At 42.4% G+C, this 15,438-nt stretch overlaps 1 protein-coding gene across 7 annotated transcripts in view; it reads left to right on the top strand.

The window, feature by feature from the left end:
* The window catches only part of ARHGEF9 (Cdc42 guanine nucleotide exchange factor 9), a 205,477-nt gene that overhangs the window by 162,173 nt on the left and 27,866 nt on the right, over positions 1-15,438 (top strand). For all 7 annotated transcript variants that reach the window (XM_053917170.2, XM_053917172.1, XM_053917176.1 and 4 more), the window contains 3 exons: positions 4,524-4,703; positions 8,686-8,918; positions 13,843-13,972. In XM_053917170.2, the coding sequence (XP_053773145.1) occupies positions 4,524-4,703; positions 8,686-8,918; positions 13,843-13,972 (543 nt within the window). The remainder of the gene's footprint in view (positions 1-4,523; positions 4,704-8,685; positions 8,919-13,842; positions 13,973-15,438) is intronic.

Raw genomic sequence — 15,438 nt, 5'->3', positions numbered from 1 at the left:
ACCTAAGTGTGGATGAGAGCCCTTGTCCTCACCCCGTTGAGCTCAGCAGAAACAAGTTGGGCTTTTCAAAGGATCTTTTACTGAAACAGTATGGGAAAGCCAATGGGAAATAAAGGACCCTTCTCTCTCTTCACGCACACACACAAACACACACACACAGACATAGACACACACCATAGCATTCTGCTTGACCCAGGGAAAACTCTACTTTGAATATTTTTGTCTCCTTCCTTCCAAATGAGAGAGTCATGCCCCACTTTCTGGCTCCCAGCTCTGTGGAGTGGGGTCGGGGCCCAGTCTGTAGTCAGTAGTATAATGTTTTTCAGAGTTCTTGTTTATCGAGAGCAGTGATGTCCAATGGGACTTCCCGCAATGATGAAACTGTTCAATAGATATCTTCAGTCTCCAATACAGTAGCCACTAGTCCGTTAACTGTGGCTATCAAGCACTGAGATGTGGCTAGTATGACTGAGAAATGGAGTTTTAAATATTCATTTAAATAACCATGTGTGACTAATGGCAGCCACATTGGACGGTGCACCTCTGGAAAGATCAAGGCCAAGGACTGTGGGATTTAACTTGCTGCACCTCAACTCATTTTCTTATCTTCCCAGAAGGTCAAAGTTGTCTTCCCCTCTTCACGGAGCAGTAAGGTGGGGTGGAAGGAACAAGGGCTCTAGGGACATGGAGTGCTGGTTTCACATGCTAACTTAGTCATTAATGAACTTTGTGGCCTTGAAGGTTCCCCTTAACTCCTCTGACCTCTGATTTCTGGATTTGTCCAGTGGGCTTCATTCCACCGACCTCTTAATTGATGAAATTAAGTAAACATATTGTAAGTATTTGGGGAAAGGTAGTTTTCCCTTTATTCCCCTCCCCTTTTGTTTATTCATCCATCTATCCATCTATCCATCTATGTCTCTCTTTTATCTTTTTCTCTTCCTCCTACATTGACACAAATGGCTGATATATTTTTTATTTTTAAAGATTTTATTTATTTATTTTTAGACAGAGGGGAAGGGAGGGAGAGAGAGAGGGAGAGAAACATCAATTGCCTCTTGTGTGGCCCCAGCTGGGGACCTGGCCTGCAACCCAGGCCTGTGCCCTGACTGGGAATTGAACCAGTGACCCTTAGGTTCGCAGGCCAGTGCTCAATCCACTGAGCCACACCAGCCAGGGCTGATATATCTTTTAAATTGCCCTCTAGTTGTTTAGTTCTAGACCATCATTGGTTGGAATCACCTGGAAGCTTGTTAGAAATGCAGAATCTTTAGCTGCACTCCAGACCCACTGAGTCTGAATCTCCATTTCAACAAGGCTCCCATTTGACTTGCAGTGCATATTAAAATTTGAGTAGCACTGTTGTAAAATGATAGCCATCTCATAATGTCATAGGCTGTTTGTTACCCAGCAGTTGAGAGATGCTATCAAGACCCTAACCAGGTCATATCACTCATCTGCTCAAAACCTTCCAATGTCCCTGGCTTGTGTGGCTCAGTGGATTGAGTGCTGGCCTGTGAATCAAAGGGTCATATGTTCGATTCTCAGTCAGGGCACATGCCTGGGTTGCAGGCCAGGTTCCCAGTAGGGGGTGTGCGAGAGGCAACCACACATTGATGTTTCTCTGCCTCTCTACCTCCCTCCCTCCCTTTGTGTCTTAAAAATAAATAAATAAAATCTTAAAAAAAAAAAAAAAGCCCTCCAATGGCTCACCATTTCTCCCTGAGTAAAAGCCTAAGTTCTTATTGTTACTTACATAACCCTGTGTGATCGACCACTCCTTACCTCTGTGACTTCACCTCTGGCTCCTTTTCTAAATGTTCCAACTATTCCAGTCACACTGGTCTCTTGCTGTTCCTTAAAAATGGCTTGTATGCTTCCCGCACAGCGTTTACCACTGGCTTTTTCTTCTGCCTAGAGCACTCCTCCCCCAGATGTCTCCATGGCTCCATTCCTCACCTCTTTCAAGCCTTTACTTGAGACCTTTGCTGACCGAGACTACAGGGTACATGGTAGTTGCCCAATGAACATGGTCAAAAGTCACAATTAAATATAAGGGGTTTTGCTAAGCACATTCACATTTTATGCCATTAGATTTTTTTAGACATGGCAAAGGTAGTTATTGTTATTCTCATTTTCTAGATCTGAGAGGCAAAATTACCTTCCCAGAGTTTTCAGGCACTGACCCAGTAGGAGTCCTTTAGTCTTAGAAGGATCTTCTGTTCCAAACTCCCCATCATATTGGCTTCTTTCTACAGGCCATGGGGGTGGCCACAGCAATGGGAATATTTGTGTATGGAAGAGGGTTGGCTTAATCTAGCTAACCCATGCAAAGCTTTTGTTGGCAATCTGCTGGCTTGGTATTTCTTAATTATTCTTGGTGCTAAAGTTAAGAGTTTAAGTGGGAAATATTTCTTTGTCCTGCTCTACAAGCATAGGTGTCAAAGGAAGTTCTTAAATTTTAAAAAATATTTTAAGTTACAGTTTATATTAAGTGTTATTTTGTATTAGTTTCGGGTGTACAGCATAGTGGTGAGACAATCATATACTTTACAAAGGGTTCCCCTGATATTTCTGGTACCTAGCTGGCACCGTACATAGTTCTTACAATATTATTGACTATACTTCCCATGCTGCGCTTTATATCCCCATGACTAATTTGAGACTATACTTTACTTCTTAATCTTTACTTCTCAATCCCTACACCTCTTTCACCCATCCCTCAATCCCCTCTCCTCTGGCAACCATTAATCTGTTCTCTATGTCTAAAAGTCTATTTCTGTTTTGTTTGTTCATTTATATTGTTCATTAGATTCCACATATGAGTGAGACCATATAGTATTTGTCTTTCTCTGACTGGCTTTTTTCACTTAACATAGTACCCTCTAGGTCCATCCATGCTGTCACAAAAGCAAGGTTTTGTTAGAGCAAAAGGAGGGTGGAGAAAGCTTTGGTTGTGTCTCTCTGGGCCAGAAGACAATATTTTAGCCCAGAGTGTGTCACCTCTAAACCAAAAGCTATAAGGAGAAGTATGGTTTATCAGAAAGAACACCAGCCTCAGAATTGGGAGTCCTGAGTTCAGGTCTCAACTTAGTCACTGACAGGCAGAAGAACATCAGGTGACTCTTTTCTGTCCTGGGCCTTATTCCCCAGCATGAAAATGAGGGCATTGGAAGAGTTGCTTTTTAAGTGCTGTTTGGGTTTTACTTTCTCTAATTCTTTGTGATCTGGATATGCCCTCACTAGAGAAAGCTCTGGTAGTGATCCAGGTTACTTGTGCATTTCCTCCTATTTCCTCCTGGGTACCCACAGAGGCGTATCTTACTCAGGCATGCATGTGTTAATGTGTACTCTTTCTCTAGGTTAAGGGAGATCTCTAAACACTTCCCACTCTTGAGCTGTTGAAGGAGAAATGAGAGACTTTGCATTCAGTACAGTAAAACCTCACTATCTATTACAGAATGCACACACACTCACTCTCTCCTGGGAGCAGAAAGTGCTTTACAAACATTTAAGTTACAGTGCCCTTGCCCTGGCTGCTGTGGCTTAGTGGATTGAGTGCCGGCCTGCCAACCGAACAGTCACCAGTTCGATTCCCAGTCAGGGCACATGCCTGGGTTGCAGGCCAGGTCCCCAGTAGGGGGTGCATGAGAGGCGATGAAAGCAAGTGATCGTAGTTAACTCTCACCAAAAACATTTTCATGTGCTGATGACCTCTCATGAGGACAGTGGCCATTTGTTAAAAATCTATCAGTAAGTTCACAGTAGAAAACTGTGGCTTTTTTGGGGGGAGGGGGCCATGGCTTACAGTGTGACCTGAAGTTGGTTGTGTTATCTAGTGCTCTCTTAATAGACTAAGAATCTCTTTCATTGATTCTTCCCTTTCATCAATGGCCAGCTGTATAAATTGCCTGTTTATTCACAAATGTGCCCTGAACACTTACTCTGCTGAAAACACCATGCCCGGACACTTGTGAGCTTATTGGCTGAGCTCATCAAAACCATCTGTCCTGGCCAGATACCTTAGATGGCCAAGACATTGCTTTAAGGAATGGTTTAGTTTTATCAATGCCTGTTCCCTTTTGGGAAGTTTTCCTGCCGGGGCCCTCTGTTGCCAAACTGTTGTGAATGTAAATGAAGACCTTTGGACTTGGTCCTATGAGAAAAACTTTAGACACATGAATAGATTCAGCTAAACCAATAACTACTAAGATGAGTGTTTGTGCTTATCCAGCTTCTGAGAGAGGGCTGTAGGATTTTTGGGGGCCTTTGTCATAGAGAATGGTGAGCAAAGCCCTGGAGTCTTGGCACCCTGAAAACCTTTTCTTGAGATTCAATTTTCCTAATTCCTCACTGATAGAGTGGCTTCCGTCTCTAAACCTCAATTCCCTCATATGAAAAATGCAAATGAGTATTCCCTGCCTACTTCATAGAAGTGATATGAGGCTCCAAGTGACTAGCAAACGGTAAAGCCTTCGAGGAATGAGGGACAACCTCAGCCTGGGCTTTTTCTTTGTCTGCAGGGCTACCTGAAGCAATGCCGCAAGAGAAGGGACATGTTCAGCGATGAGCAACTTAAGGTCATCTTTGGGAACATTGAAGACATCTACAGGTTTCAGATGGGCTTTGTGAGAGACCTGGAGAAGCAGTACAATAATGACGACCCCCACCTCAGCGAGATAGGACCCTGCTTCCTGGAGCACGTAAGCATCTTCCCCTTTGGGGTTGGGGACTCTTGAGAGAAGTTAAGTGATCGAAGGAGCATCTCAGCTGTCTGGTCCTGCTCGGCTGTCTGTTCTGTGGTAGAACATAGATTCTTCTCTGACTCTGATGTTGACAACTTTGCCAGGGTACGAGATACTATAATTTGGACTAGAACGCTCTTTCTTTACATTTCCTTCCCTTTTCTCTCCCCTTCCAGAGGGTTACCAGTAGGATTTTTCTTCTGCTTCTCTTTTCTTTTCCTGTTTGGTTTAGTTACTAGGGGAGTTGTTTACTAGGTTGTTTACGCCTGTGGAACTACTAGGTTGCATGGTGTTTGTTTACCTTTATAAGATACTGACGAACTATTTTCCATAGTTACTTACCATTTTGCATTCTCACTTCTAATATATGAAAGTTCCAGTTGCTCTACTTGGTTGACAGCACGTGGCATTATTAGTATTTTTTTTTATTGTAGCCATTCTGGTAGCTCTTTAGTGGTATTTCATTGTGGTTGTAATTTACATTCCCTTAATGGGTGATGATGTTGAGCATTTTTTCATGCACTTGTTTTCCATCTCTATAAAATCTTTGGTGAAGTGTTTGTTCATGTCTTTGGCCTATATTTAAGAAGATTATTTGTTTTCTTACTCTTTAGTTTCATGAGTTATTTATTTATTCTGTTTATAACTCTTTGGTTAGATATGGGATTTGCAAATGTTTTCTTCCAGTCTGTATCTTAGTCTTTCATTTACTTAACAGTGTCTTTGAAAAGCATAAACTTTTCATTTTGTTGAAATCCAATTTATAACTACTTTCCTAAAATGATTCATGTTTTGGGGGTCTTCTTTAAGAAATCTTTGCCTAATCCAAAGTCACAAAGATTTATCCTATTTTCTTATAAAAGTTGTGTATCTTCATTTCTTATATAGGTAATTTTTATAAGTGGCATAACATAAAGGTCAAAGTTAAATTGTTTTCATATGGATATCCAGTTGTTCCAGCATTATTTGTTGAAAAACTATTAATTCCCCCATTGAATTACCCAGCCACCTTTGTCAAAAATCAAGTGATCACCTATGGTTGGGTTTATTTTTAGGGACATTAGTCTGTTCCAGGGCTCTAAGTGACTGTTCATATACTAATACCACACTGTCTTTTTGTTGTTGTAATGGTGGGGTTGTTGTTTCATTGAGATGTAATTGACATATAACATATTAGTTTCAGGTGTGCAACACAATAATTTCATATCTGTATATATTGTGAACTGATCACCACAGTAAGTATAGTTAACATCTATCACCACAGATTTTTTATAACTTTTTTTTCTCACACTGTCTTGACTAATGTAGCTTCATAGTAAGTCTTGAAAGTAGGTAGCGTCTGACTTCCAAATTCATTCTTTTTCAAAGCAGTTTTGGCTATTTCAGATAATTTGTAAGTCACAATGAAAAGTTTTCTCTTCTTTTTATTGTATCTCTATGAGATGATGGATGTTAACTAAGCCTGTTGTGGTAATCATTTCACAGTGTATGTAAATCAAGCCAATATACTGCATACTTTAAATTTATACAGTGATGCATGCCAGTTATTTCTCATAAAACTGGAAACAACAAAAAAAGAATTAGTTTGTCAAGTTGTACCCAAAAGCAAAAACAAACAAATGAAAAACCTGTCACTATTTTGCTCAGTATTATATTATATCAGTAGATCAATTCTGGGAAAATCAACATGTTTTCATTCCATGAACATCTATTTATTTCTGTATTTAGGTTTTCTATATTTTCTCCTAGCATTGTTTCTAGTTTTCATTGTGTGGGTCTTGCCAATATGTTTTTTCAGATTTTTATTTATTTATTTATTTGTAGAGAGAGGGGAAGGGAGGGAGAAAGAAAGGGAGAGAAACATGGATGTGTGGTTGCCTCTTGCACGCCCCCTACTGGGGACCTGGCCCACATCCCAGGCATGTGCCCTGACTGGGAATTGAACTGGCGACCCTTTGGTTCACAGGTGGGCGCTCAAACCACCGAGCCACACCAGCCAGGACTTGACCTTATTTTTAAAAATTGATTTCTAAGTATTCAATTTTTGTTGCTATTGTAAATGGCATTTTTATTTGAATTTTCTATAGCTTGTTGTTATGATATAGAAATACAATTGATTTTTGAATATCGACCTTGAATCCTGACACATTACCGAATTCACTAATTGGTTCTAGTATTTTTTTTTTTGTAGATCCCTTAGGATTTTGTATATATATATATATATATACAATCATGTCATTTCTCAATAAAGACAGTTTTATTTCTTCTTCAATATGTATGCCTTCTATTTTCTTTTTTCTTTTGTTATCGTACTGACCACAACTTCCACTACAGTGTTGACTAGAAATGGCGAGAGCAGGCATCTTTTGTTTGGTACATGAGCTTAGGGGCAAGCATTCAGCATTTCACTATTGAGAATGATATTAGCTTAGGTTTTTTCATGGTTGCCCTTTATTGCATTGGGGAAGTTTCTTTCTATTCCTAGTTTGCTGGTGGCTTTTGTCAGAAATGTGTTTTCTCAAATGCTCATTATGTATCTTTTTAAATAATCATATTACTTTTCTTCTTTAATTTGTTAATATGGTGAAATGAATTGGGATACATCCATCATAGTGTATCACCCTTTTAATGTAGTAATTTTTTTTAATTATGTTTTTCCTTTTCTTATGCTTGTTTTTTTTTTTATGATTAAGTTCCAAGCTACAAGTTCATTTTTTTTTAGACAGAGGGGAAGGGGGAGAGAGAAAAAGAGGGAGAGAAAACATCAATGTGAGAGAGAAACATGGATTAGTTGCCTCTCATATGTACCCTGATTGGGGACTGAACCCACAACCTAGGCGTGTGCCTGGACTGGGAATCAAACCAATGACTTTTTGTTTTGTGGGATGACACCTAACCAACTGAGCCACACTGGTCACGATTGGACACTATTTTTTCTTAACTAGATATATGTTTTTCTAATTTCTTTTCATCTGTATGGCTTGCCTATTTAGTATTTTTTAAAATAATACTTTTTAAGTCTATATGTAATAACTCCATCTTGATTTTTTTAGCCATCAATTTATATTGCCTATCATTTTTCTTAGGTTTTATTTATACATCAGGTAGTCTTTGTATGAGTATTGAACAGGGTATAAAAATTTGTAGATGTTATTAAAACTTGCAAATAATTTCAAACTTACAGAAAAGTTGAAAAACAAGAAGAGTACAAAGAACACCCGTATGCTATTTATCCAGACTCACCTATTGTTAACATAACATTCCACTGCCTTCACTTTATAATTTGAACACGCTCTCCCTTTCTCTCTGTACTCTCTCCTCTTTCCCTTCTCTGTATGTATATTTATATACATACATATACACATACATATGCTCATATTTATTTTGCCCTCAGCCATTTGTTTAACTTGCATACACCATGGCCTCTTTACCCCTAAATACTCCAAGGAGTATTTCCTAAGGGATGTTCTGTGGAGACAATTTGGATGATGGGATTCCTTCAAACAGAAATTATTATATATCTCCAGCTTTCCTAGTTTTCTCAGTGGTAAGATTTATCTAAAAAATTTAGTCTGCCATTGCCAGAAATAGAACCTCTGGCCTATCTCTTTTTAGGAGCCAGTGCCAGGATTTTGTTGCCATAGCGTGTGTTTCCTATTGTGAGGGCCAGTCTCCCTTCATTATCCTTCTTTTATAGAACTTCCTTACCATTACTGCTTATTTATTTTTCTATATGATGTTTTAAAGTCAGTTTTCCTTGTTTCCAAGTAATTCCTTTATTTTTTATCATCAAATTCTGAATCAGTTTAGGAAAGATTGATATTGTCAGCATGCTAATATCCCTACATAACCATAGGTTCTGTTTTTCCATTTCTCTGAAACTTCTTTTGGAATCCTCAGCAGCCTCTCATTTTCTCTTCATTTTTCCTTCTGCTCACAGCAAGATGGATTCTGGATATACTCTGAATACTGTAACAACCACCTGGACGCCTGCATGGAGCTCTCCAAGCTGATGAAGGACAGCCGCTATCAGCACTTCTTTGAGGCTTGTCGCCTCTTGCAGCAAATGATCGACATTGCTATTGATGGTTTCCTTTTGACTCCAGTCCAGAAGATCTGCAAGTATCCCTTACAGCTGGCTGAGCTCCTCAAGTATACCGCCCAAGACCACAGGTAAGCGATTAAGGGAGGTGGGGGTGAAGGAGAGAGCCTCGTCTACATATTGGTCCTTACAGAGCATGTCTGTTCTTTCGCCTTCTCTGAGCTTCTGTTCACTTCTGTTCACAAAGGGATGACGACATATTCTTGCTCACCTCACAAGGCTACTGTGTGTATAAAGTAAGGGAAGGCTTCTGAGAGTTGCTTATAACGTTGTAGATCAGTATGTGCACACAGTCACTATGCATCATCATTATTTTGCACCTTAGATCCTGCGTTCAGGGAGCTTATAGCCTGGTCCTTAGTCCTGAGTTGAGCCAAGTGAATCAATCCAGATGGAATAATCGTTGAACTGTTTATTCTACTCTGCTTGATAGATTCAAATATCATGGTAACAGCCTGCCCAACTCTACTGACCTTAGATTTCTTCTGCAAGGCAACATCCTTGGTTTTCTTCAGTCTTTCCTCATTCTAACTGTACCTTCGCCTTAGACCCAGAGCGTACTAGGGGAAAATAGACTTGACACTTCCCCAGAAGTTTTCCCCCCGCAAAGTATTTCAGCATTTTCAAGAAAATCAACCCAAAATGGACCAAGGACCAAGTTGAAGTGACACCCTACCCCCCTACCAGTGAGGTATATGCTGGGAGTCATTGCCAACAATGGGGATGATCTAGAGGGAACCACCCCCCACTCTTTCTTATGTTTTACTTCCTGACCCAGAGTCCCCAGCCTGCTTCTGAAATCCCTGACCTTGGACTTGTTGGCCCAGCTCTCTGCCTTCTTCCTGATCGAGCACTCCAAGAAGAAAGAAGGCCTCTGCCGAATTTTCTCTAGCTTCTTGTCTGATTATCATTAGGCCTGCTTCCTACTTTTATTTGGCCCCACTGCCTGGGTTTCCTTGGATCTGACTTCCAGACCTAGTTGCATAAGGCTGTGTTGGCCAGTTGGTTTTGTTTATGTCAGAGTTCCAGGTCTGTCCCTGGGTTCATTTTTTAAAAAGATTTTATTTAATTTATTTTTTGAGAGAGGACAAGGGAGGGAGAAAGAGAGGAAGAGAAACAACAATGTGAGCAGCATTAATTGGCCACCTCTCACATGCGCCCTGACCGGGAACCCAAGCAGCGTTCTGCTTTGTGGGACGATGTCGGACTAACTGAGCCACCCTGGTCAGCGTCCTGGGTTCGCTTTTAAGTTGATGTTATTTTTTAAGCAAATGGGTCATATGCTTCAGTGGCTCTGGAACCCTGGACAGATTTCAGATGTGCATCTAAATGCAGTGACACTGGACTTTCCTTTTGTGTGAGTAACACCACCACTGGTAATTGTGCCTCCCGCACTCTATTGGCTGTGAGGGAGGCGGGCAGAGACGGACCTGACGAAGGAAGATTCTGCTCTCTCCTCTCTGAGTCAGTTTGCTAGCGGGGGTGGGGGGGGGTGGGGTAGGAATGAACACTCGTTAGACATGAAATTTGGAGGTGACTAAATCTCCCTTGAAAAGATGTAGTACAACCCATTGTCAGAGCTGAGTCCTCAGTTTTCTCAGGATACAGTTTCTTGCTAGAGCTAATAGGACATTGAAGAACCCCCACTAAAATTAAGGTATTTTAAAAATATTATAAAAGTGGAAAATATTTATGGTACCTAAAATGGAAAGGCCCTTAAAGAAAGGTCTTCTAGTCAGACTTCCTCCTTCTATGGCTGGAAAGATTTAGGCCCAGACAGGGAAGACGGCCAAGAACAAGTCTGTGGTGAAACAGGGAGACAAATTGTGAACAGTGGTCTGGGAACACAGCTTTTAAGAGCCCTGCGTGTGATTTTCACACCCAGGAAGGTGTGTGAGCTATTGTATTAGTGAGTGTGCAAGGTGTCTTCCAGCTCCGCTAGCCCACGATGTCATGAGCCTGAGTGACCTCCACAGTTGTATTTTGGTGCTGAGTGACCAGAAGCAGCCACTATTGTACCTAAATCTCAGTGGAGCAGACCTCCGACCAATAGTTTTAAACCCGGGTATTCACAGAGAGATTCTCAAATGTTTTCTTTATCACACAGTTCATCTCCCTCCTACTCCTCAGTGTCTGTTCCATGGAACCTAGCAGGAAGCTCAAAAAATCATACTTGGGGACAGATGGTATCAACTAGGTAAATTATATGTTGCATAATTGCTTTTAAGAGCCCAGAAAGACCATTTTCAAAGCACAGCAGAAAGCTATGTTAGTTTCTTAAGTCAAAGCAGCCCAGGGCTTTAGCTGGGTTTAGTGGCAACCAGTAAGATAGGCCATCTGCCTGGGATTTGCCATTTCGGTGCTCTACCACCTTGTGACCGGAACCCCTGCCTCAAGGCCTTCTTACCCTCTGGATCCCTGGTCCAATCTCCTTCTCCCCACCCCCCGCCCCGGAATCAAGAGTGCTGAGAGAATGGCTGCCTATCTTCCCCTCTCAACCCCTATCTTCCTTCAGCATTCCCTGCTAGGCCCCACACTACCCCCGGGTCACAGGCAACCCCTTTCAGCAGGCTTCAGGAAGCCGCCTGAGGTGACAGCTCCTGTGATGCATGTCAGAGTAGCCGGCATTGGAAGGCAATTAGAAACTGCTGCCAGCTTAAAGGCTTAGTGAGATGGGTGTGCAGATAGGTGCGTCTGAAATGCAGGCAATCAGAGTGGCCTCTGAGGTGGACGATCGGACGGATGGAGAGTGATAAATGGAGAACAATACCACCTTTTTTACAGAAGGGTGACATGTCCCCACCCCGCCATCCAACCTTCCTTAAGCTGGCAAGAATGAAGACTGCGTACCAGAGGGAGATTAGCTGACATGTCTGGAAGAATACAGTCTCCCTTCACTCAGTCTCTTCATGAGGGGGCTGGGCCCAGACCACATCTGGGCACCTGGGGGCTCCGAGCGGGGTTCAGGTGGGACCACAGGCTTTCTCTTCTCTCACACACTCCTACAGCTAGTGGGGCAGGTTATGGACGGGGACATCTCCTTTGTCACCGTTGTGGGAAAGGCAGCCAGCTACAAATGCCAAAGGCTGAACGACTTTATGGCACAGTGGCAATGATGAATTCATGGCTGGGTCGGGAATGAGGTAATAAGCATTCTCATGTCAGTGCTTTCCAACAGAACTTTCTACAATGACGTCAAGGTGCTATATCTGTGCTAATTAAGTAGCCGCTGGCTGTATATGGCCATTGAGTACCAAGAAATGCAGCTGGTGCAACTGGGCAAGAAAAGTATTTTATTAATTTTAATTAAACAACTATAAAGGACACATGGACAAAAGCAAGGGGGAGGGTGGAAGCAAGGGAGGGAGGAGGTTTTGGCTGTAGTGGCGGGGAGTGGTGGGGAGTAAATGCAGACAACTGAAATTGAACAACAATAAAATAATTTAATTTTTTTTTTATAATTTAAATTTTTTTTAATTGAATGTGGCTAGCGGCTACCATCTTGGACAGCATAGCTCTATGTCTTACCTCCCAGAATGTGGCTTAGTGCATTTTCCTGATGCCTTGAAATCAGAGAGAGGAATGGCATGGGAGATGGAAACTGGGCCCAAAGAACAGGGGTGCTTATTTATGGCAGCAGCTTCTACACTGCACCCACCCGCTTCTGTCACCACCCTGTCCTGCTTCTGAACGGCAGGCTCAGGATGCATTCATTGCCAGGGATAAACTTTGTCAGTGTTACAGAGCCCAGCAGATCCTGCATAGGCTGGAGGATCTATTGTAAAAAGATGAAAAGCCACATGAACAAATGTAAAGATTCACAGTTGTGTCTAAGAAATAGACAGTTCAAGCTGCAGACTGAGAGAGATGCAGCATCCAGGCAGCATCTTTTAAAGAGACTTCGGAAGCATTAGTCAGCCATAAGCTCAATATGCGTCAGCACGGGGACCCAGAAGCAAAACTGATAATAGCTAACAATCGTAAAGGTGCAGGAGAAAGGAGCGTATTTTTTTTTTTTTAACAGAGTTGTCTTGAGACAAAACCAAATGGTTAGGAGGTACAGTGAGCATCGTGTAACTGGGGATGACAAAACGCAATAGTGTTTGGAGACTGTGGTCTGGCAGGTGTGCAGAAAACAACCTGGAGTTATGGAGTCAGACAGTTTCATGTGGGTGATCAAACCCTTCATCACTTTTACTCTAATTCTCCTCACGTTATGGGAAACTGAGGAAACAGAGTCACTGAGAAGGTGACTGAGACTAGTCAGTGGCAAAACTACGGTTGAGCCCAAGGAGTCTGGCTTCAGACTGTTCTAACCACTATGCCGCATCCTGTCTGTATACGATACAAGAGGGAAGGTGTGGATGCTATTTCACAGTGACTTGGGGCAGAGTTCCCTACAAATAGGTGATAGGAGAGATGGTAAATTCGTCTGGACCAAGCCTCCCTTCTTAGTCCTTGGCTGGTTGTACCAGATAGGATGCAAAAATAATGGTGTAGAGAAGATAGGAGTCTTTTTATTCCGTCAAATAGAAGTCCACAGGGAGGCAGTCTTAGCTGCCGTGGTGGATCCATGGTTATCAGAAGCTTGAGCTTTTTCCAAGTTTCTGTTATCCTATCCCTAGGAGGATGGACCTTGTCCTTATAGTCCAAGATGGCTGCTGGAACTTCAGCCATCGCATCTACATTCCAAGTATCATGATTCAGTAAGGGCTAAACAAGAGTATGCCCTTTTCCTTAAAAAATGTTTCTCAAGAGTTCTGCTCAACACTTGTATTTACATATCACTGGACATAATTTAGTCACATCATCGCCCCTTACTACAAAAACGGATAGGTAATGTAGTCTTTTGCTCCATGTGGCGTGGCTTCTGTCTGAAACCCAGGGCTCTCTTACACTAAGCAGGAATAGTAGAATAGATGTTAGGGTTGGCATCTAGCACATTGGTTTTCTGGCACATCGAGCCATTCAACTTGTACTTTTGTGTCTTCACAGTGACTACAGGTATGTGGCAGCTGCTTTGGCTGTCATGAGAAATGTGACTCAGCAGATCAATGAACGCAAGCGGCGTTTGGAGAATATCGACAAGATCGCCCAGTGGCAGGCCTCTGTCCTAGACTGGGAGGTAGGACCCTTACCAACAGGGATGTCGGGGAGTCCGAATAGCTTAGCTAGAACTTCCCAGAGCCATGGATGGGTGAAAAGGAATTAGATTTGAAGAGCAGCAAGAAGGATATAGATGAGACCCAAGGCAAAACTTCCTGCTAATGAGAGGTATTGTGTACTTGAATAGCTTTCTAAGAAGGTTGGAGAAATCCTTGCGGCAATGATTCATTAAGAAAAGAAACGTTCCTCTCTTTGGGTATTGCCAGGAAACAACTGGGTTGACTCAGTAGCCTTTCAAATGTCTTTCAAGGCCTGGAATTTCATCACCAGCAGATGAACACTTGGCTGAGGAGTGCTGTATGCTAATTCACTCCCAAACGCAGAATGCAAAGCTGCTTCTCTGGTGCAGGCCAGCCAACATGCTTCTCTTCTTCTTGGCGGGATCACCTCACCCTGACACGTCTACCAGGTCTACCCAAGCCTGCACACTTCAGGCCATGGCCATCATTCCTGCCACACTGACAGACCAAATTCTGTTTCTTATCATCTGCTTATAAAAATAATCCCTGACAGCCCCGTTCCGCTGCGCACTGACCCAACCTCTAAGCGATAATCAATGCCTTAGAGCAGCTTAGGGGAACAGCAAGGAGAAGAATATGTTCCCAAGGATTGCAGCTTCTGGGGACTTTCAATTTCTGATTTCTCTGATGCTGCTATTGGGTTGAGCTGTCACTTTGCCATCCTTTACACTCATTAGAGCCACTTGAAAGGAAGGGAGAAGGCACATACCGCTGACACCTTCTTTTGAATCAATTTTTTTCCTGGAGATTTTTTTATCAGAAGCCCAAGTTTGCAGCTCATGTCTGGGAACTTGCTTGCGTGTGGTTGTGATTTCCTCCTCACGGACCCCTCCCCTCGCAGCCCGGTTGTGTAATACCCTAGGGCCTGCTTCAGTTTACCATCAGATGATTTAATCCAGAGAAGTTGGAGAAAACACAAAACCGCAACGTGACGGAGACAGCAAGAGCATCTATTTAAAAGCTAAGGAGGCAGACTCCTGGGACCAGGAGATCAAATGTGGAGGTGGTTGGATTTGTTACTTCTCTGTCCTCTTGTCAGTAGGCAACATGGAAAATGAACTGTATGAAAAGGATGGCATTTCCTGAGGCCACAACCCCAGCGGATACAATCGACCTGTAATCAGAATGGGGTGCTGGGCATTAGGATATATTTTTTTATTTATTGTTGTTGGAATACAGTTGTCTCCATTCCCCCCCCCCACCTTCCACCCTCCATCCTTCCCCCCCTTTGGCTTTGTGCATGGGTCCTGTAATGTGTTCCTTGATTTGCTCCTTCTCGTTCTTTCCCACGTTATCCACCTCCCTCCTCCTTTCTGGTCACTGTCAGTTTGTTCTTTATTTCCATGTCTCTGGTTCTATTTTGCTCGCTTGTTTGTTCTGTTGATTAGGTTCCACTTATAGGTGA

This window comes from Desmodus rotundus, chromosome X, assembly GCF_022682495.2.
Source record: "Desmodus rotundus isolate HL8 chromosome X, HLdesRot8A.1, whole genome shotgun sequence".
In the NCBI taxonomy this organism is placed as follows: domain Eukaryota; kingdom Metazoa; phylum Chordata; class Mammalia; order Chiroptera; family Phyllostomidae; genus Desmodus; species Desmodus rotundus.
Note: the sequence above shows the minus strand (reverse complement) of the source record. Positions and strands in the feature narration are given on the sequence as shown.